Source organism: Lissotriton helveticus, chromosome 4_1, assembly GCF_964261635.1.
Source record: "Lissotriton helveticus chromosome 4_1, aLisHel1.1, whole genome shotgun sequence".
In the NCBI taxonomy this organism is placed as follows: Eukaryota; Metazoa; Chordata; class Amphibia; order Caudata; family Salamandridae; genus Lissotriton; species Lissotriton helveticus.
This window is the reverse complement of record NC_136063.1, coordinates 1,595,235,038-1,595,258,784: the sequence shown is the minus strand read 5'-3', so window position 1 is coordinate 1,595,258,784 and position 23,747 is coordinate 1,595,235,038. Positions and strand designations below refer to the sequence as shown.

The 23,747-nt window shown below is 49.6% G+C and overlaps 1 protein-coding gene across 3 annotated transcripts in view; it reads left to right on the top strand.

The window, feature by feature from the left end:
- LOC144827613 (thioredoxin domain-containing protein 3-like) overlaps positions 1 to 22,078 on the top strand; it is a 311,179-nt gene extending 289,101 nt beyond the window's left edge. For all 3 annotated transcript variants that reach the window (XM_078685858.1, XM_078685857.1, XM_078685856.1), the window contains exon 7: positions 21,323 to 22,078. In XM_078685858.1, coding sequence (XP_078541984.1) covers positions 21,323 to 21,361 — 39 coding nt within the window. In that variant the 3' untranslated portion in view covers positions 21,362 to 22,078. The remainder of the gene's footprint in view (positions 1 to 21,322) is intronic.
- Positions 22,079 to 23,747: the final 1,669 nt, after the last annotated feature.

Sequence of the window (23,747 nt, the reverse complement as noted above, 5' to 3'; positions counted from 1 at the left end):
ACGTTGCTGAGGAAGCCGAAAGGATGGCGTACTGCATGGCAGATGGCCCCCTTGCGTAATAAGGCCGAGATTTCCTCGTCGATCAAGGTGGCATCCGCCTGTGAAAACACAATGGGGCGTGGCGCCCTCATCTGACAAGGCTGATCGTAGAACTCTATGTGGAATCCCTGCACCGTCTGCAGCACCCATGCATCCGAAGTAATCGCCGCCCAAGCGTTCAGAAAACCCGCCAGGCGACCCCCAATGCGCACCTGACTCGCAGGTATTACACTCACCATGGGAACTGTTGCCACCGGCGTCGTTCCGGAAACCACCTCCGCGCCCCTTGAAGCGCTGGCCTCTCGTCGGGTAAAAGTTGGTGTAGTTCGCCGACGTGTTGTACTGGCCTCTGCCGGAGCCTTGCCCTCTGTTGGGTAAACTTTGGCCTCCACGGCCGGTCGCGTGGCCCCTACCGCGACCGGCCCCTCGGGAAAAACGCTGGTGAAACACCCTCTTGATGTTGGACTGGGCCCTATCTAGGGAGGTAAACGTATTGACGAACTTGCCCAGCTCCTTGATAAAAGGGTCCCCAAACAAGCCGCCCTGCGCCACCGCGCCCGCCTCCGAAGAGGCCAGATCCCCTAACTTGGGGTCAAGTTTAATCAGTAGGGATCGGCGACGCTCCGTCGAGAGGGCGCAGTTGGCGTTCCCCAGGAAGATGACCACCCTCTGCGCCCAACTCGAGAGCACGTCTGGGGAAATGGGATTGCCAGAAACCTTGGCCTCCTCGGCCATATCCAGTATCTTGGTAATGGGACCTATGGCGTCAAGCAGCTTATCCTGACAGGAACGCCAGGAACGGTCAATCCCCTTACGGGGGTCTTTGACAAATTTCGCCATGAATGTGGCCATCTTGCCATCCAATTCAGGTGTCATGGCGACCTTCCCTTCCAGGGTAGGGCGGGGACACTCGCCCCTCAGACAACTCCGTGCCTCCTTCTCGAGTGGTTTGCGTAGGCGCGCCGCCACAAACTTCGCGACCTTGTCCCCAGGCACCCAAGCGGCCGATCGCGGATGAACAATCTCATCCGGATCCAGCATGCCCGAGCTATCCTGTGGTAACTCCGCCGCAGAGCCGGACGGCCGCCACGATCTCACCGACTCGTCGTCGTCGTCGTCCGTATCCACCGGAGAGAGCCCTCCCGGGGAGGAAGGGGCTGTCGCAGCCTGGCCCGAAGGACCCGGAGCCGGGGCCGGCGCAGGGGTAGGATCTATCGCCTTTGCCAGAAAAGCATCCCGCAGGCGCTCAAAGGCCCCCCTATCCACCCCCTGAGGGGCCCCAGCAGCCTCCCTGCAAGCCTTCTTAGGAGCAGGGGGTGTCCCCTCCGAGGACGCAGAATTGCCTCCAGGGGGCCCCAAGGGCGCTTGACCTAGCTTTGCGCATTCCTCTACAATGCGCGCCGAGAGCCTGTCCTCCATGGGACCTACTATCTCCTGCACGCACCTATAAATGGAGCTGTCGACAGCTTCATAGAAATCATCATCATTAAGATATTGGTGGGACTCTTCCTCCTCCACGTAGTACCCGTCAGCCATGACCACCAACCCTGGTCTCGCAAGGATAGGCACAAATGGTGATAGGCAAGGGTTAGGAGTTCGTGGGCAACACAGTACCCGTGTATGGGGCAGCCAGAGGCTAACAGATGAGGTGGCTGGGGACCAGACCTATCGAGGCAGCACCCGCCTCCAAGCGCGCCGACCCTCACCAGGACCGGGTCGATGCCGCCCCCCCTGCGCGCTTACAGCAAGGCTCTTCAGAGCGGGCCTGTCAACGCGGTGAAAACCGCTATGGTGCCGTTGAGATACAGCCCGCAGGCGTACAAAGCGGTAACCCGCCTTACAGACCCCGTCCGGGGCGTCAGAAATGCTATTGTGGGACAATACAGCCCGAAAAACGGGCGTCCGGGTGAGGCGGCAAAGGCGAGGCTCCGGCGCAGCTCCTTCTCCTCAGCGCGGCCCCCTTCCGTGAGAGGAACCGCGCGGAGGAGAACGAGACGCGAGGGCTCCCCCTAGCGGCCGAATCAGGGCCGCGAACCAGACGGGGACATCGCGTGAGGGGCGAAAGCGTCCCCGCGATGATAACAGGGGCTCTGTAGGGAAAAAAGCTGCACAATAAAACAACAGAGTCCCCCAAACAGCCACGCAAGCGTGGAACAGCAAAAAGAAACCCAAAGCATACAATTTAACCCTCAACCCAGTAAACCAGGCAAGAGAAAAGAGCAAGGGACTTAACTGGCTGCGAAGCAGCGAAGAAAGAGGAAGGGAACACAAGAGAGACGCCCTATCTTCGTGCGGTGGACACTGTGAAAGGACTATTGTTGTGGTTACTCACGGACTTGATGGGAAATGTAGTTTTTTCCTTGTTTTGATTACTACATGTTACTAGATCTCCGTGTTGGAGTCTATTCGGTCATTTTTTCTAATTTCAGTGCTTTTCTGGGCTGCTGTGTTTTGTATTTGTAATAAACAGCGAAGAAGGAAAAGCATAATCTGAAGCCTCCGGTCCTGACATAGAATTCACAACAACGCAGTAGCATGCGATAGTCTGCCGAAACTGCTGCCAATGTCTGCGATACAACCATCTCGACGGCGATAAAAACACAAAGCTCAATGCAAACAAACATTCGATGGGCCAAAGCGCGATGAGGAAATCAGCGATAAGCATTGCCAGGCCGGCAACACACACATGGCAGTCGGGAAAAATCACTATAAAAGTAGAATAAACACCCAAACTCAAACTGACCAACACTCAAGCACCATGGAGGCAGCCGGAGCAGGCGGAGAGGACGAGCGCAAGCCCACATTCACCCCGGACGACCAGCCTGGGACCTCAGGGACAGGGAAGGGCAAGGACAAGAAGAAGAGGAAGACGAAGATCAGTCCACAGGAAAACAGGATACTGATTATGGAGGTGATGGAACACCATCAACAACTGTTCGTCACCTCCAACGTGTCATTGGGAACCAAAAATGGGATATGGTGGAACATTGTGGACAAATTGAATACCGTCGGAGAGCACAGAAGGTCAGTGGACAAGGCCAAGAGGCGATGGATTGATATGAAGCGAAAGACCAAGGAGAAACTCGCAGCCAACCTGAAGACTGCAATGCAGACTGGAGGTGGGAGCCCAGCGCCACAGCTCATGCTGGATGACATGGAGGAGCTGGTGTCGACAGTCATCAGTGTGGAGACTGTGGTCGGAGTCGGGGGACCAGACACTGCTCCACAGGACCCAACACAACCACAACAAATCCCGGCACCAAGGACTGGATATAACTTGCTCTACTGGGCTAGATTTTGCATGCATATCCTATGTCAATATATCTATTATTTGACATAAGTACTACTGAGCCACTCTCAATGTAGCTGTGGATCAGGTTATGTCCGACAGTCCAACACTACATCACTGGTAGTGTAGTCTCAAATTTAATCTAAGAGGCTCAAACACATACAGATTATAATTTGACAGTACCCGCACTGTCCGTTTTAAAAGGAACAGACCACTCACACATTTATGGCAAACATTCTGTCCAAAAACATATGTGGTTACAAAGAGAGGTACCTCACGGGCGCACACCCTCGGGGTTACTGGCTGATGGTACCGACTCTCACCCCTTTCTCATCATCGGTCACCTCTCTTTATCGGAAGAGAAAGAAATATGTGTCCAACACAAAATTTATAAATAGAGAGTTTCAAAGGAAGAACATAAAGGTGCACGAGAAAAGCCAAGTGTAAAAATCTTGGTGTGACTTAAAGAGTGATGATTAAAATCCACAGCTACACCAATATAACTTTATTGGGGACCAGATGTAGGCTGCGGAAATAAAACTCTGCCGTTGGTGACTAGATGACGGACGCTCCACGGTGCTCAATCATAAAGGGCCCATGATTTGCTGTGCACAGGGTTGGTGGTTCCCAAGGTCTGGTGGCCGACACAGGCCTACCACAATGTGGCGCTGACTGGCATAGCACAGGGTTAGTGGCACCCGAGGCCTTGTGGTCGACACAGGCCTACCACCACATGGAGCTGACTGACGTAGCATAGGGTCACTGGCACCTGAGGCCTTGTGGCCGACACAGGCCTACGACCACATGGCGCTTACTGGCGTAGCACAGGCAGAGTGGCACCCGAGGCCTTGCGACCGACACAGGCCTACCACCACGTGGCGCTGACTGGCGATGCACAGGGTTGGTGGCACACGTAATTGCTGAGCGGGTTTGCAGCCTGCGATTATGATGTGTGCACTGATGTGGTCTCCACCATTCATGACTCAGGACTCAGTGTCATGTGTGGGACCTGCTGGGCCGTGGGGGGCCCCCATGATGTGGACCATGCCATGGTGGTGTGCCCGAAGCCTGGAGATCGCACAGGCACGCGGTGTGCCTACTGATGGACACACCAGTGGCAGCAGGTGAGCAGCGGGGCCTGTGTGCGCAGGGGCGGCGGTGTCTCTCTCTCTCTCTCCCTTCATTTCTTTCTCTCTCATTCTCTCTCCCTTTCCTCTCTGTCTCACTCCTCTCTCTCTCTCTCTCACTCTCTCTCCCTTCCCTCTCTCTCACTCTCTCCCTCTCCTCTCTCCCTTCCTTCCCTCTCTTTCTCTCACTCTTTCTCCCTTCCCTCTCTCTCTCTCTATTTCTTGCTCTCCCTTCCCTCTCTCTCTCCATTCCTTCTCTCTCTCTGTCTCTCTCTCTCTCTTCCATCTCTCTCTCTCTTCCTTTCCTTCCCTCTCTTTCCCTCTCTGGCTTTCTTTCCTTCTCTGGTTCTCTGTGTCTCGCTCCTTTGATGTGCGCATGACACACGTCCTGATTTTGTGCTTTCTTTTCCAGGCTGTGTCATTGCGATTGTCCTTGGCGGACCCGACAGGAGTCTTCCTCATTGCTCTTTTGTGTTGTGTGTCAATAAAGTTTTTGGTTGTAACTTGAGTGCTGTGTGACTGTTTCTCGTTCTTCTAGCCACACATGTGTGTATTTATTTTGGCACTGTGAGTCATCGTGCGTTTGTTGTGGCTCTTGTGTCGTGCACGGTATTTGTATGTCCGAGGGGGGAGGGCCAGGGTTGGTTGCGGGAGGTGTTGTGGCCCTCATGAGTATCCGCGTTGCATGATCATTGTCTCCATGGCATCTGTGGGTCTTCAGGTGTGGCTCTTGGCTGGGCTCCCTTTCATGCTGTAGGTAGTCATCCTGCTAAAAACCAGCAGAAGGCAGGTGTTAATTTCCTGCTGCTACCGTGGCTTATCGCCTGTTTTTGGTTTGCTTCGCAGATCTGGCAGTTTGTTATGAATGTGGTGTTGTGTTATTTTTGTGTGTTTTTGCATGTGAACGCCCTCTGTGCATCTCATTAGGGTTAGTTGGTGGTGTCCACCGTGGAGATACATTTTGGGGCAGTTATCGCGAAAATACAACGATGTCTGCAGTTTGCACCAGCTTGTGAATGGGGTGTTAAATCTAGCTCCACATTTGTTGTGTTACAGTGAGGATAATTCAGAGTTGAGTCCTTGTGAATATCCACCTGAGTGTAATGCCACTGGGGCTGATGCAAAGCGCTCCGATAACTTTGAGTCTAATTTGTGCTAAATAAAAATGTTAACAATTTAAACAAGCACCCAATATAATTAAGAATAACATACATTCCAATAGACCTGTTTCTGGTGGATTCAGAGTTCCCAATTTTAAAGCCAAAAATTACTTAATTTTGGTCGTCTCCCACCTGAAACTGCCTCTACTTCAACCGAAGGTGATCGGGGAAATACATTCAACGATTATTTTATTAGAATCTCTCCCCCCAGGATATAGCGGCATGGATTGGCAAATTTAGCGGCACAAAAATGAAAATTTAGCGGCACAAAAATGGAAATTTAGCGGCATTTAGCGGCATTTTATTTTGTGGTTTTTGCAACACCAAACACAGATATCTTACTGTTTGAGTTATTTGACAACATGGAGCTATGTACATTTTGTTTATTTACAATTCAGCCCGTTTGTTTTAGTTAAAAGGCATGTTCATCTTGGCCACGTACGTTCAGTTCTTCCGAGCACTCCAAATCTAGACCAGTATTGTGCTGCTGGTTATAATGTAAAAACAATAATGCCCGGATTGATTGCTCTGAAAGGGACCGTCGTCTGGAAGAGAGAATAATTTTGTATATACTGTTGCTCCTTTCAGCATCTGCAGAGCTTGTGACACAGTCCTTGTACACAGCTGCAAGTTCGGAAAGAGCTGGAATGCGGTCAGCCAGCCCACGCCAAAAGAGGTCGGTGTCAATAAGTCCAGAAACAGACGCCTGCACTGCTTCTGGCCCTACATTTTCAAAGTACAGGCGAAGCTCCTGATCGGGAACTTCGCTGAAACCAGGGATTGCTGAATAGGCACTCTTCTCATTAGGCAGGATGCTGAGTGGCGCAGGGTTGAAGAGGCGCACTTGTTTCAAGAATTGTATGCCTGGCTGGGCCTCCCCCATGTATTTGGCCACCTTTTCTAGTGAATGTTCAAAAGCTTCATTAAGCTGGGCTGTTATTTTTTTTTCTGTGCCAGGCTTAATTTTGCCCCTGCAGTGGTCTGTACAAACGGCTGTAGTGACTCCACAGTGAGGACTGAATTATTGGTTAGGTTCATGTGGAGGTCCTCCAAATAATCGTATACCTTCATGGTCACTGGTGTCTGACTCTGGAATAACTCCATCAGGTTTAAAATGCTTTGGCATTTTTCTGCCACAATGTCCAATTGGACTTTAATGCACTCCCTTTGGTCGGTGTTAAAAATCTTCTGTAGATTTTCAAGGGAATCTGGGGGAGACTTGCTGAGTTGCATCTCTGACTCCACAAACCCAGCATAGGCCTCAAAGTGCTTGCAGTGGTACTGGACAGCGGCAAACCAAGAATTCCAGCGGGTACTGCAAGGGTCAGGTGCCACCCGTGCCTTCATCCCATGGTTCTCTGCAAGATGGTGCAGGTACCTTCTCTTTCTGCTGCCGGCCATATAAAAGATGCGGGAGAAGTACAGCAGGAAAGCATTTAGCTCCACAAAAGGCTTCCTAAATGACTCTCCAACAAGATTCATGATATGTGCCAAGCAGGTGATGTGGATGGAGTTTGGGTACAGATTCCTCAACACTGTGTTGAATGCCTTGAGCATGTATGCCGCGTTGTCAGTGTTGAAGGAAACAACGTTCTGGAAGTCTATGCTGTACTCTGTGAGCACCTTTACAACAGCTTGCGCTACAGTCCCATGGTTGCACTGGGATAGGAAGACTGTGTCCACCAGGTAGGTATGGATCTGACGGGCACCCTGCGGAGAGACTACTGCAACTAGCACATTCAAAACACACCGCCCTTCAACATCTGGTGTTTCGTCAAAGATAACGCTGATCTTCTGATCTTTCTATAGCTCTTTCAGCTCGCTCTTGGCACTTGTATATCTCTCAGGGAGATAACGTTCTTGCAGCTGAGGACTCCCAGGTATCGCTCCACCATTCCGTACTCGCTCGTGTAGGAACTTGCGCAACACAGGGTGGTCGGTTTTGCTGAGCGGAATGTTCAACGCGGTGCAGACGTTAACCCACTCACTTATTATTTCATGGTTTGCGGCACCGGCAGCTGTACTCTTTGTGAATAGCGTGTTCACTGTCATCTGCCGTGCATGTTTTGGAGACGATTGAAGGTCAGGATCATCTGAACAGCGCTTCAAATGTTTTTGGGACCGCACATGCATATCCACAGTGTGTTTCCGGATGTGGTCCACCGCCACATTGCACACACTGCAAAACAGCACCCCACCGTCAGCGTGCATCACGGTGCTGTAGTCTCTGGCCCGGTCTGCTGCTGTTATCTGGGTGGGCAGATGTGATCTGTGCTTCACACCCTTTGCAGGGTGCAGCATAAACTTATCCATTCTCCTTTTCTTGTGGTGGCTTGTTGCTCCCTTGTAAGACAGAAGATCTCGCTGTTGTGGCGCAGTCAGTTAACTCACCTACAAAGATAGTGAAGGGGGGAAAGGCAATTGTTTAATGGAAAGTTCTTAAAGCGCCGATGCTCAACGATAAGAAATGCATGCAACCCTGAAGCACAAGTAAAGTGACAAACGTGTTGTGCCATGACTGCAATGGTAAATGCCAGTCCCCGAACGGTGCTGAGCAAACAGACAGAGAGAAAAGCGCAGGGGGGAAAAGCCATAGCAATTGTTGAAAAGCTCCAAGTGCCTGAAAATTAAAAATGTCAAAGCCACGTGCAAAGAAAGTGAAAGAATTGCCCCAAAATAAACAATTATGAAATTCCCCATTGCCCCAAACCAAAATAAACAATTATGAAATTCCCCAGAGGTGCCCACAACCCCAAACTTACCAGTGCCCTGCGGCAGCTGTGCCAATGGCTCTTGAAACTTCAGTTCCTTTCCCCACAGAGAAAACAGCAATTGCCCCAAACCAAAATAAACAATTATGAAATTCCCCAGAGGTGCCCACAACCCCAAACTTACCAGTGCGCTGTGGCAGCTAACCCAATTCTGGCTCTTGAAACTGCAGATTCTTCCCTGTGATGCTCTGCAAAAGAACCCAAATAAAGAGTTAGTAAACTCAACAGGTGCCCAGGACACCAAACTTACCAGTGCGCTGCGGCAGCTGGGCCAATGGCTTTGAAACTGCAGTTCCTTTCCCCACAGAGAAAACAGCAATTGCCCCTAACCAAAATAAACAATTATGAAATTCCCCAGAGGTGCCCACAACCCCAAACTTACCAGTGCCCTGCGGCAGCTGTGCCAATGGCTCTTGAAACTTCAGTTCCTTTCCCCACAGAGAAAACAGCAATTGCCCCAAACCAAAATAAACAATTATGAAATTCCCCAGAGGTGCCCACAACCCCAAACTTACCAGTGCGCTGTGGCAGCTGACCCAATTCTGGCTCTTGAAACTGCTGATTCTTCCCTGTGATGCTCTGCAAAAGAACCCAACATGGCGTATGGTATTTGCAGTTCTCGTAGTTTGGCCTTGACATCATTAAACTCTTTGCGTGCTTGTTGTACTGCCACCATGAAATCCGGGTAGAACTCTAGTTTATTGCCCTGATGATGGATCACTCCTTTCTCCCTTGCTAGTCTTAAGACCGTGTCCCTGTCACGGTAATTTAGCACTCTCGCTATTATCGGCCTGGGAGGGGCGCCTGATTTTGGTTGCGGAGCTAATGAGCGGTGAGCACGCTCCACTATGAAAATGGGCGACAAATTTTCGGCACCAAACAGGTCTTTGCATAGATTTTCCACATATGGCTCCATACGTCCTGTGTTTGTGGACTCCGGCAGCCCCGCTATGCGTATGTTGTTCCTCCTGGACCTCGCTTCCAACTCCTCCGACTTGGCCTTAATAACCTCCATGACTTTCTCCATACATGTGCATTTGGTGGTCGTGGTGCGTGATTCGTCTTCAACGGTAGAGATCCTGTTTTCAGCCGCATCTAGCCTTTCGCCATGTTTGTCTATCTTCGATGCCAGGCTATCTACCCTTCCCGTCAGGAGGTCCAGTTTGGCATTGATTTCCTGCCTCGACTCCTGCACCGCCTTGAGAATACTATCCGTAACACTGCTTTCCATGGATTCCGTGTCTTGTTCCTCGTCTACCTGGTCAGGTTGGCTTTTGTTCGTTTTCTTCGCTTCAAACATGAGTTTGGGTTGTTGCCTATCTGGTTTCCCCATCGTGCAGTGCCCTGTAACGACCATGCAAAGTCAGGTGGCTGCGCGGGTGTATCGGGCAGTACGTAGATTACCTCCTGTGTGCATGTGTGGTGGGGCGTAGTAGATGGTATGCCAAGCATCAACCTTTCACGACCCCAGCCCCGTTGTTGTAGCGGTACCCGACGTGGCTTGAGGTAAATTGTCCCGCGCTGGTTTACCAAATCACTGCTCACTGTACAGTGAACCTCAACTTAAGGCATGCGAAGCTATGTCTCTGTACCTGTAGCATGGCAGGAACGCGGTTATAGTCCCATTCCCAGGTATTTCAGTCAGTGGTAGTTGTTGCCCAGGGTCCCCCCGCCAATTTCGCCGGCGGTTTGATACTGCGTTCTACCGTTGCGGAGTGCCCCTGGTTTCCAGTGGAAATGGAGTCTCGCGATGCAAGGCGCCTCGTGATCCCACGTTGTAGAGGCTGTCCACTGCCCTCCCGATGCCACGGTTATATAGCGGAGGTGTCCTACCTGCCTGGGTGCTCTGCTTCAGCGCTTGTGCATTCCTCCCCTGGACGCACCGAGCAGTCAGTGGGGGCAATATCCATCTGCCGCATCAGCACTTAACGCCCGCCTGTCACACGCTGACCTGCCTTGGAACATGGGCGCCGCCATTTTGTCACTAGCGCCCGGGGAATATCAATAAACACTGCCACCGATGAATCCGGGCTCTCGCTGAGCATGCCTGCACACCGGTCACTGATATTGATCGGGCGTGCAGCTTCCCCTCACGCGTACCTGTATTGCTGTTCCCACATGGGTCCGGTTCGAGGCGTCTGGCCGTGTTCGGGCTTACATCGCCGCCATGTTTGCATCGGGTGCCTTCGCTGCACATGAACCCTCCGGCGCCGTACGTCGCATCGTGCTGCCCGGGTCTGAGGAGTCTCGTCCTGAATGCTCGTCGGCCTGGCAGGTCCCGTTACCTTCGTGTTTTCCAATGCCAGCAGCCAACGCAAAGCAGAGTCCCCTCGCTCGTTTCCGATCAGGCACCCGCCGCCATCCTAGGCTATTGCCGGCACAGCAGAGCAGCCGTCTTTCCCAGAGTTGTAGCGGCAGCAATTTCTCCTCCTTCTTATCCGTCGGGGCTTTGTTCTTTCCCCTTCAGGATGAGACGTGTCCTGCCAAGTTGCGACGCGTGAAACCGCACATTTTAGCCAATAATGCGATCCACTCAGCGGAGCTGCGCGCCTAAGCAGGCATTACGCCGTGCGCCCCCTAGCGCCTCCATAATATTACCATTTATTTGAATTGAATAATACACCGAATCAACACTACGCCACGGCCCCCCCACCCCAGCCCACCACAGTCCACCCAGACAACGTTTTTGACGTCGACGACGCTCCTGTAGCCAGGCTGTGGCCCGAGGGGACAAAGAGAACGATACCCTCGGAGCCCAGCCTTAAATACCTCTGGTAACTTTCATTTCTGGTAAGTTTCGTATGCAGCCAGGCCCCCCTTCTTCTCTGGTCCAAGGAGGAGGCTCAGCCCCGCGGCGCAACTAAGGGCGCCCCTCCCCTAGTCGTGGGGGGCGCCTGTTCATTCTATCAAAGAGATTTCTGTAGTGTTAGCGCTCTAGTTCTCCAGGGGTGCGCGTGACGCAACATGCCCGAACTAGAGCGATAAGCCAGTACGCATGCGCGAACGGGTGTACGCGCATCAGAGCGGCTGGGAGCGCGGTTTAGATAAGACGCCCTGCGCTCTTCCTTATCATTTATGCATAATTTAATAAACGATCCTTGCCCACTTAACCCGTGTCTAGTGTCCTCATTTAGGGTATAAGCAGGAACTCCACAGAGGCGACGAGGAGTGGGTTCTCCCACAGACAGCATCCCATAAAAAAAAAATCAAAAAGGAGTGGAGGAGAAGGAGAAACCAGGATAGCACCACAAGGCACAAACTGGCTAAACAAAACAAAAAAAAAAACAAAAGAGGTGAAGTTTGACGGCAGGAAGCACAGGAAGGGCGCGGCAGAGGCGCAAAAGTCAAGGCAACGTCCACACGTGCCCAGGAGCCAGACAGCACAATGTCCTGCACAGAAGCACGGTAGGAGAGTGGCAGTGCCCCCCACTAAGGCCCTGGCGGAAAGGGGAGACCGCGGTGAAGGGGGAGGAGGAGAACCCCATCCCAACAAGTCACAAGAAGGGAACACCAGCGCACCAGGTAGCCCCAGGAACCAGGGAGGAGCCCCAGGAACCAGGGAGGTGAACCGGAAGGACAGGCCAGAATGAACAACCAGGCTTCCTCACTCACGGCGCTGATTCCGTTCCTACCCAAACCAGGTGAACCCCAGATGAAATGGGAGGACTGGAGGGAGTATTTCAAGAACTACCTTGAAGCCTTGGAAGATGAAACCGGGGAAGAATTCTCCAGCGCGAGAAGGAAACGAATACTTCTACATAACCTGGGTCCGAGGGGATAAGAGTGTTCACGAACATAGTGTCTGCGCCTCGGCAAGCAGCCGACGTGGACGTCTTTAAGCATGCTCTAGAAGACCTGGACACTCACTATCGTCCAGCAGTGTGTGTTTCCATTGATCGTTTCAACTTTCAACAGAGGAAGCAAGGAGAGGGAGAGTCGATTGACGACTACGTCGCAGCTTTAAGAAGACTAGCGATCACGTGCAAGTACGGGACCCTCCAAGATAACTTTATTAAAGATCAAATCATAATGCATACCACCAATAAGACAGTACAGGATAAGTTGTGGGCTCACGGAGAAGCGACGCTAAAGGAAGTGATTGCAATGGTGAAGAAAGCCGAGCTATCGAAGCGTTGTGCTGAAGCGGCAAAAAAGGAATACGCGCAAAAGATCATGGTCAACAAGGTGGATGACGCTGAGCCCTCAGGAAGACATAAGATGGCGCCTGGAGACAATAGAGGAACTAACAAATGGGCGGGAAAACCAGGACAATCTGGGAAGCAGTTCACGTACAGCAAGTCCACGTGCTACAGATGCGGAAGTGCAAACCACGCAGCCCAGGACAAACGCTGCCAGGCTTTCCGCGCCAAATGCATGTTCTGCGGACTGATAGGACACTACGAGAAAGTATGTCGAAGAAAAGGGAAGAAATCAGTAGTAAAATACATAGAAATAAAATGAAAAGTAAATTTGTAGAGCGCGATTGCTGCCCAGAGGCGTCCAAGCGCTAGAGACCAGAAAGAAATTGCTTGACAGAAGTGCCTTGCAGAAATTATTGAGAGGCGTTAAACAAAAAGGTCTTCAGCTGTTTTCGACATGAGAAGAGGTTAGGGTTGGATCTGAGGTGAAGAGGCAGTGAGTTCCAGATCTTAGAGGCATTGTAAGTAAGCACAATCGCAACCAGAAGAAGAAACAGGCGAGGAATCAGATGAAGAAGACCTAGTGTTATGCATTGAGGAGCAAGTGTTAGCTATAGACAGCAAACGCTCTGATAAACCGCGTGCGGACATGCTGATAGGGGGAGTGAAGATAAGAATCGCGATAGATTCAGGATACCCGTACACCATTGTTCAGAGGTCGGAATACGGCCAGTATCGTACACGAGCAACCCGATCCCCATGGTAGGTTACCGGAACCTAGAATTCGAATTTAGAGGAAGAACAGCAACATGCAAACTGTACATGGCAGAGAAAGGTCCGTCGGTTATGGGATGGAGGGATCAAGGAGACCTCGGAATTAAGCTGGACCCAGGAGGCATGGAGCAAGTACTGCTGACGGACGGTGAAAATTGGCCGGACTTGGAGAGAGTAAGAAGGGACTTCCCCAAAGTGTTCGGAGGGGGGGTTGGAAAGCTGGAGAAATTCATGCATAAGATCCTACTTAAGGAGAACTCCCGGCCACTGTCCCACAAGGTCCGAAATGTGCCCATAGCAGTGAGGAAAGCAGTGCAGCAAGAACTGCGCAGGCTAGAAGAACATGGAATAATCGAGCCCATAGACAGCTCAGAGTGGTTAGCCCCCTTAGTGGTGGCCAGGAAACCCAACGGCAAAGTACGTTTGTGCGTGGACCTGCGCGAGTTGAACAAGTGCCTGATAGTAGAGAAATTTCCGCTGCCCCGGATCGAAGAAATGTTGGCCAAAACGAGGGGAGTGAAGTGGTACTCCACCGTGGACCTCACGTCCGCCTATCATCAAATTGACTTGCACCCATCTAGCAGGAAACTCACGTCCTTCATAACGCCCTATGGATGCTATCAGTTCCGCAGGATGCCCTTCGGGCTGGCGTCCGCCGCACGGTGTTCCAAAAGCTCATGCACCGCCTGTTCAAAGACGTCAAAGGCATCCAGTACTTCCAGGACGACATCTTGGTTATGGGGATGGACCGTGAGGACCATGACAGCAAGTTAAACAAGGTGCTGAGCGTGCTACAAGAGAAAGGTCTGACGGCAGAATGGGAAAAGTGCAGGTTAGGCCTGACGTCCGTCACCTACCTGGGACATGAGTTAGGTGGACAGGGGATCACCCCTAAAAGACGAAATGTGAAGGCAATCTGCGATGCCAGAGGTCCGGTCAACAAGGACGAGTGCGGTCATTCCTGGGAATGGCCGAGTACTACAGCAAGTTCGTCCAGCACTTTGCCACGAAAACCTACAAATTGAGACAGTTAATAAGAGACAAAACAGCGTTCCAATGGGACGATGAAGCACAGAGAGAGTTTGAAGAATTGAAGAGAAATATCAGCCATGCGTTGCCTTAACATGGACACGATCCCTCGGGAAAAACAATTCTGACCACCAATGCCAGCGAAAAGGGTTTAGGAGCGGTCCTCACACAGGAAAGAGAAGACAACACAGTAGAAACCCTCAGCTTTGCTTCCAGAGCATTGTCTCCCACGGAACAGAAGTTCAGTGTGATTGAGAAGGAAATGCTGGCAGCCACATGGGCCATGGGGAAGTTCCGGCAGTTCCTGTGGGGCACGAGGTTTCGTTTACAGACTGACCACAAACCATTAGTCAAGGTGCTCACCTCGAATGGACATGCCACGGCCACCCCGCGTATAGCCAAAATGACTCTTGAACTGCTGGAATACACATATGATGTGGTGTACATACCGGGGACGTTCAACAAAGTGGCAGACTACCTTAGCAGGGCCTCAGCCATGGAGGAAGCGCCAAACCCAATAGCAGAAAATGAGGAGATGGTAGCTGTGATGGAGGACACGGAAAGGGTTATCAGCAAACAAGAGTGGGCACAAGCATACGAGGAGGACGAAGACATAAAGGAGGTCAAGGACTATCTCATCAAAGGTTGGCCGGAAAAGAAAAGGCTAAAAGAGGTGCTCAGAAAATTTTATGAGGTGCGAGAGGAGTTATCAATGAGCGACTCTGGAACTTTTTTGTATCGCTGCGACAAGGTAGTGCCCCCTGAGAATTTGATCTCCACCCTGCTGAGCCAACTGCACGAAGGTCACCTCGGTATTGTAAAAACCAAAACGAGGGTGAAAGAAATGTACTGGTGACCGGAAATGGACATTCAAGTGGAAAGGCACGTGAGGGACTGCGTCCAGTGCCAAGGAGCAGACAAAGTACTTAAACCGTTAAGACCAGCGTTAGGGAGATTCGACCTGCCCCGCAACCCCTGGGAGGAGGTTGCAGTTGACATTTTAGGGCTGGTATTGGACAACCAAGGAACAGCTAAATACCTGTGCGTTTTGGTAGACAAATACTCCAAGTGGCCAGAAGTTCAGGTGCAAGAGGAAATGGACTCCGACATGGTAATCAAGTTCCTCACTTCGGTGTTCCTAAGAGAGGGAATCCCGAGAACAATTCTGACCGACAATGGCCCGCAATTTCCATCGGAAAAATGGTACCGATACACAGAAAGTAATGGAATCAAACCCACGCACACCTCGGTGTACCACCCCGCAAGCAACGGACAGGTGGAGAGATTTAACCGGGTCCTTATGGGGTCCATACAAGCTGCCATTATGCAAGGCAAGGACTGGGAAGCAGAAATCCAAAGAATTATGTGGGTGTACAGGATCACCCCCACCTCGACAGGCTATAGCCCCTTCCAAATCTTAAGAGGCAGGCACCCTTTCACAAAAGACAATGTAGTTTGGAGAGAAAAAACTATCACCAGTAAATGGTCACCGGCTGTAGTCCAGCACAATCTGGAGAAGGCCCAGAGAGTGTACACCGAGCATTACAACAAGAGAAGAAATGTAAAAGAATCAGCTCTGGAGAGAGGGGAGTGGGTGAGAGTCAAGCAGCCGGTACTGAGAAAGAAGGGAGAAAGCAAGTACAGCCCACCCCTGCAAGTGGAAGAAGTGTATGATAGAGCTGCGCTACTCAGTGACGGAAAGGTGTGGTCCCAGGATCGCATGGCAAAGATCAATAAAATTGTACAGTGGCCGGTGGAGGAAGGAAGTGATCCACAAGATCAAAGACAGAGAAGTGATGTAGAAGGAAAGACATCAGATGGCAAAGACCATGGGGGACAAGATGCGCATATGGAGAGAGAAGACCTGGAAAGGCCGAGTGTGGAGGGGACACCAGCAGGAAGAGGGGTGATGCCCAGGAGAAGCGAACTGGGTCAGCGGAGAGAAGAAGTGGTGAGTCCCGCAACGGAAGGTGTCCGAGAAGCCTCCACACCGGTAAGGCGCACAAGAGCTGGAAGAGTGGTAGTCAGACCTGCACATCTCAGAGACTTTGAATGAGAGGACGATTGAACTTTGAACTGTATTAAAATGTGTATAAAAAGAGGAGATATGTAGTGTTAGCGCTCTAGTTCTCCAGGGGTGCGCGTTACGCAGCACGCCCTAACTAGAGCACGAAGCCAGTGCGCATTCGCGAATGGGTGTTCACGCATCAGAGCGGCTGGGAGCGCGGTGTACATAAGACGCCCGGCGCTCTTCCTTATCGTTTATGCATAATTTAATAAACGATCCTTGCCCACTTAACCTGTGTCTAGTGTCCTCATTTAGGGTATAAGCAGGAACTCCACAGTTTCAACATGGGGAAAAAGTGTAACATGCAGAAGAAATAAGGCACCACTGGCAGTGGATTTGATGCTTCCTGGTGAGTGACACTGGATAGCTGTGAGAGGATACAGTGTCGCTATGAGATGTGTAACCCAGTGCCACAAGTTTACTGTGATGAGAAGTCTCACAGACAGCTGTTTCCTTGGAGTGCGTGTCCCAGTGGTATTCTGGGCGTGAAGAGCCTGGCCCCATCCACTTATTTATTTACCTGCTGGTTGATTAGTGAGAGTTAAGGTCTAGAAGTTGCCCCCGTGTCACCCCCTTCCCAGGAATGCGTGTCCAACATTCCTGTTCCAGTCTCCGGGCCTATATACATAAAGGGGCCAGTAGCCATGGGAGGTTACAAATGAAGGCAAGGCGGTAATATGGAAGGACTAAGAAGCCTATTAAGCAATCAGAAGCTTGAATTGATGAAGGACAACAGCACAAGCCAAAGACAAACATGGGCGGAGAGTGGGCGGAGATTCTCTTCCATACTCAATTACAGCAGATCGCCATAGCAGCGCATGCGCGCTGACTCAGACTCGACCTAAAAATAAAAGCTAAATGAGAGAACCCCGAAGTGAAAAGCTGCCGGGGCCTATGAAGAGGGCTGCAGTGACAACTAGTGGCCATGGGTGGCAACTGCGGCTGTCAAGTACACCGTTGACAGAAGAAAGGCCAGCAGTGCTGAGGAGGATGCCTTGCACATAGTTAAAGTGGTGGCAGCACACCTGGGCATGAACTGGTAGGAAATGAGACTGTATACCCCAGCACGTGAATGCTAAAAATGTGCACCACATGCCCTGTGGGGTGGTTGTTCGTAGAAGGGGAGAGAATGTGAAACCCATAGTAGAAAGTGAAGCCTTCAGAAACCCTGCCATGACAGATGCCAAGACAACAGTGAAACAAACTGAGAGAAATCAATGGCAGCACCCAAGAAGAAGTTCCCAAAGACGGAGCACACAATGCACCAACAAAGAGCGCTCATAAAGAAAGATTGATACCATGTGGTCAGAGATGTGCAGAGGGATGCACCGGGAAATCTGAAAATAGGGCAGGAGCCCTCGAGAGAAAGAGCCCTCCGAGAACAAGGACTGTCTCAGGACAGCACAGAATGGTCACCAATGGCCCACCGAGCATGTCATACGGAGTGGCTGACTGTGCAGAGAGTGCCCGCACTTGGGCAGGACCAAGTGCCACCACGGCATTGACTCGAGGAACAAGGAGTGCAGCCTCAAATGAAGACAAAGGGGAGAAGGAAGAAAGGTGACCCTCCAGCCAGGGGGTGGAGCCCCTCGAAGATCCCTCAGGGAAGGGACAGGATCTGTGAGAGGCCCAGAAGGAAAAGGTTTAAGTCCCACAGGGAGGGCATGGCGTGACCAGGAAGGTCCCTGTCAAACATAGGTCACAGCAAGAGGCCTGGTCAGGAGACGGAGGAGAAGAAAATCAGTCCTAGGGGTAGAAAATGACCAGGCCGGTTCCTGTGAAGTGCACATCACATCGACAGGTCTGGTGTAAAGGAAGAAGAGTGTGACTATATGGCATAAGGCCACATCTTGAAGAGAAAGAAGAAAGAGTGGCATGGTGTCGCAGTGTAAAGGAGGAGAAAGAGAGGTGTGTGACAGACCTGACACCTAGAAAATGGCAACAACCAAAGGTGTGCAAGAGGAAAGAATAAGAGCGACAAGCATCATCACACTGAGCAAGACGTTGCCACCTACAGCACGGGTAGTCCAGTGGTAAAACTTGTCATCATCATTGTCACTTGCATCATATGTCACCTAAGGAGTATCACACCACCTGAGTGGAGCCGTACGCCTGCAAAACAACCTGGAGAGTGACAAGGCATCCCTGGCATTGTGGGAGGCTGGTCACCCAGGGACCTTCTGTTACATCCAGTGATCCTGAAGAGAGCATACTCGACCATTTGTATCATCCACCTTTGGGGTTGCATGAGAAACTTGGTTGTGGTCCTGGTCAGACTTCCTCAGCGACCTCGGTTGGGGGGGTCAAGAAGGGGCTCCTAGCAATCAACATAGGCCAGTGGTAAACCAGAGGCAAGGGCCTCAGGGAATTTCAGTGAGAGGGGAATCCTAACACAAGAGATGCATCTGCAGCCTCTCCACAATGATCACCAGGAAGCACTGAGGGTGCGGACAGAGCCTGATTATCCAAAGACTATCTAACGGATGCCTATGCCTCTAAGTCTTGATGGCAAGAGCACAAAGACCCTGAAACAACCACCCTTGTGGCAGAAAAAGTGACTTGTATGTGGCCCTGTAGGAAGTCCCTCAGTGGCCACTTCGTGTGCCCTGGGAGACTTACCCCATAGTCCAGACAGTCCTGTGGATGCCTGATGAGAAAAGACCTCAAGGAAAGTCCTGTGAGAGAGAAGTCCTGTCATAAAAGGAAAGTCTGAAGCTCATTTACCATATGGCATTGGGAAGCACCACAGCAGTCGAGGAAGACATTCAGCCATTGCGTGTCGTCCTCTGCCTTTGCAGGTTGGCCATCCATGGAGCATGGGCGTTTTCAAAGATATCTCTGCAGTAGACTCCACCAATGCTCTGGATGCACCATCACAGGGAACTTTGTAAATAGACTTCAACACCATGAGACCAGACGAGACAGGACAAACGGTGCCCTGGTGGAATGTAACATCATGGACAGGCGAGTGAGAGTTCTGGACTTCACCCACACTGCCTTTTGTGCCCAGAGTAGCCTGGCTAAACTATGGAGGCGTGCTGTGGTGCTAAGTGCTCCCAGTTGCACCTGTCTACTCATCGTGTCCAGCAAACAGCCTGACGAGACTCAGTGGTGTTTTTATTTTGTTGTTTTGTTCTCTCCCACGTGGTGGACTGGTCTATTTTCAATAAAGTTTGGGAGGGATGTAGGGACCAGCTGGTCATGGTGTAGGGTTTCTACCAGTCACTCCTTGAGGGCTGGATTACACACCCATCCATCACAGATGTCACCGGTCAGATGACCCTGCTAATAAAATGGGCTGGGAGCATGTGCCCTGGGCCAGTTACTGAAAGTTTGACTATATGTATGAGTCAATATTGCAGCTGCTTGAGAGCCTAGCACCCTAACTATAACACCTGGGTGATAGGGAACAAGTGGAAGAGCTGGCAGTGATTCAATACCAGAAGATGAGGCAGGGAGCTGCGTTATCCTCTTACAGAGCTCTAGTTTTAAATATCTGTGAAAACAAAGCAGGCACAAACAGTGATGGAGAAGTCAGCGTAGAGCTCACAGTTGCCAGAGTGGCTTTAAAGTTGCATAGCCTCACCACCCTACCCAAGACACTGGCCTGTATGAAAACCTTTGCAATACCTATGAGACTAGTTTGTCATAGAACTATCCAGCACCACACCAACATCTACCTCAGGCCCACACAGTCAAAAAGTCTCCGAATGATAAAGTGGTCTTCCACTGCAAAGAGGGAGGCTGCTAAGCATGCAAGCATGCTAAATGGATAGGCAAAGGGAGCTGCCATGTTGGAGATGGGCAAAAGGTTTCAGCCCGATGGAAGCCCACCAGGAGACACGATGCATCAGACATGGGAGATGCTGCAATATAAATGCCTGGCCAAGCTCTTCCTCTCTTTTCATTGTTTCCATTATTATGACCGTCCGCTCTTGCCCTGCGGCTTCACTCCTGATCTCTGCGAAGCACCGTAGCAGCCCAAACGGACTTTAGCATCATGGCATTGCAAGTCTTGAGTCACACACAGTGATATCAACAAAGAAAGGCTGCTGTTGCTGCAAGCCCATGCTTTTAGGGACCGTGTATTCTAAACATAGGCTTATGCGATCAAAGGACCAAATTAAGACTCCTTATGTTAAGAAAAACGGAACTTTGTGTATTCTATTTCTCTTGAATTCACTAGAGAGATAGCTGTATCTTATGAAGAATTTCAGGAGGATGAGGGCAGGGCTGAAGTGCTTTAAATGAGCAGGTAGAGTCAGGTACTGAGTACTTGCACTTCTTTAAGCCAAAAGAGTGAGTACCTTAGTCCTGGGTGGAGTTTGCGGAGTTCAGCGTAGTGACCACAAAACTCTGCTGCACTCCGCGAAGTTCCACACGCGGCGGTTTGTGTTTGGTCATGCCATGCGCGTTGATTTTCAAGTGTCATGTGTTTGTCCTGCTCTGTGAAATCATCGCGAACGGCACCAAGTGCAGCACAAAAGGGTGCTGCTTCTTTTCTTGCCACTTGAGAAGATTTCGTTCCCAAACAACAGCTTTCTCAGCACGAACAGAAAGTTTCTCAATGCGAGCACCGCCCGCATTGAGCTTACAACCCCATAACTGAGAGAGAGGAGCTCAGGGAGGTTTGCATGGAGGAAAATATACTAAATGCCACAATGGTGAGCTCAGGGTTAGTGGGGACAGCAGAGCAAAAGAAAAAGATGTGAAAGTAAAGCTAGATTCAAGGTACGTAATATTGCTTTAATAATATTATGTGTAAATTCTGTTTTCTATACTGCTGTCTGTGAAGTAACTGCTGTGTTGTGTTGCAATGATGTTGTTAGAGCAGGTTTTTAATGAATAAATATTGACTGTTTATCTTCATGAATGATTTGCAACCAAACGTGTTTGCTGTGCTTGACAGAGCTATGTTTTATTTAGGTTCGCCAAGCTAGGCCCAGAATACATCTTGAATCCTAAGCGTGGCCATGTTTTCATCTCTAACTGATTCTACATGCAGCAAAATATGTACTGAAACATTATTCAATGTTATGAGTTTTGTAACACTACTTGCTCTCTATGTCTATGAAAATGCTGTTCTTAACAAGTCTGGAAGGAAGCTTCCCCCTCAAATGTCGCCACTTCTTGCATTTTTTTCTGTCCGACCTCTATGGGCCTACTCAATTCATATGTTTGTTATTGTTTTATATGTAACTAGATTTATACTGTCACACCTGAGGACAATAGGTTAGAATGAGACTAAGTATTATTCATTTGGGGGATGGTTATAGGATGGTACTAGAAACGTATTTTATTCTGTTTTGTGATTCGCTAAGCTTATGTCACATTTGGCTCACCTTTTGCTGACTGTACGGGTTTTACTGTGTATTTTCCTATAAAAGAGAGCTCATTTTGGAGGTGAGTGAGTGTAGCTTTCTCGGTTCTTAGAGAGCAGACTCAAAATCATTTATTGGATGCTTTGCAGAATCTAATTGAGAGAGACCCTAAGTCTCATGCTGTGTGTGTTAACTTAAAAGTCAAACTGTCTGGTACTGGAATCTAATCCCTGCATTGTAATTGAGCCTTAATCTAATTCTATGTATATGTTTTTATGCACTTACCTGATTTAAGACTAACCACTTGTTGCCTTCTGTAATGAACTTTAATGATTTAATAAACCTTCATGGTTTCTATCTTCTGCTTGTCTCGAGAATGCTTATTTAATTGATTATGTTACTTGATTTACAGTCAAGATCTACTCAAAAAGGGGCACATTTCCTCTGATGTTCTTGAGGACAATGCCACACCCACCTGCGTAACCTCGTTATCTCCAGATTATCTAATGAAATATCATGATCACAGCCCAAGCTACTCTTGTGGAGAACACTGTGGACCATATTATCAAGGAATCTGCGGTAGTTATCGCCGCTCTACCAGCAGGAAACTGCCGATAAAGCGGCGATAATGGGCTTGATAATATGCGATTCGAATTTCAATCGAAGCCCAGGTTAGATGGTCACACATCTATCGTCAGTTTCCTGCTGGTAGAGCGGCGATAAACTACGGCAGCTTCCTTGATAATATGGCCCAGTATTACTCCTGCACTGATCCGCCCATTAATCTTTGAATCCAGGTACATTTCAGCCAGAATTTCAAGTTCACCTTTTTGTTTTCAAGATGCACGCTGTATGTATGCATCAATACAGAAGAAAAGGCACAAACCAGAAGCAGGGAGATTTTCTTTCTCTCCTAAAGTAGTAGAGCGGATTCCACTGCTGAGGAAACAAATGTTTCTGGGACTTGAAAAAGAAGGGATTAGCTTGCATAGCCTGCTGATGCCTTAACTTAGCTATGCCCATAACTACAGGCTCAACTATGTTATTAGAACTCCTGACTGGATTTGTTATCAGTTACTTATGTTCAATCTGCATGCCCATCAGTCCAATGAATGAGGATTTGGTGTCATGCTAAATCATCCATCTCTGGTCTTCAGGAGAAAAGAAAATATTGCAGGTGCGAAATCTTTTCATTGTTTGCTGTCCCTATAACATTTCTTTTCGTTCCCTTTGGTGGTACTACTTTTGAAGTTCATTTTAATAATATCACTATTTGAATGGCAAATAATGTCATGTTATGAAGTGGTAACACTGGATCAAAGACATAAGTTTAATTGTTGTAGTTTATTTTCTTCTTGCTACAATACATAGCACATATATCTATCTATTAATTTCAGATGGTGGCAAACTGTTATTCTGAAGTATTTTGCCAGTACAGTTGGCTTTACAAATCAATGTTTTTACCAGCATGTAGAGGCCTTATATTTCAATCCATTATTGAGTTCTTTCAGGGGCGGACTGGCCTATATGGCAGTCTGGCAGTGCCAGAAGGGCTCGTCTGACAGGTCAGTTTGTGGGCCTTTTTTGTTTCTTTATAGGCCTGTTTTTATGGTGTGGTAGACCGTTTTTATGGCCTGGCTTGACAATGCAGCTGTCCCCAGACAATTATGTAGGGATCATTAAAGAGGGGCTTTTGCTCTGCCCACATTTTGGGAGCTAGGAGTACATGTTATGATTGGGCATATGTTGTGTGCTTCCACAAAATAACTCTTGCTCTCCATACAGCTGTCATTGTTTTGTTTATGCAGCTGCCTGAGGTTGAACTTGCAGGTAGACACACATTTTAATGCTATGAAAGTGTCTTAGGTAACTAGATAATGTGCCTGATTTTTCTATTTAGCAGCACAAATGACAGGAGGGCAACTATTAACCTACATGGATGTTTAGTTTTGGCTTGACAGTGCAACTGTCACCTGACCTTTTAACCTACAGCAACATTATTCTGCAGTTCTTTGCTTTCATACAAATAC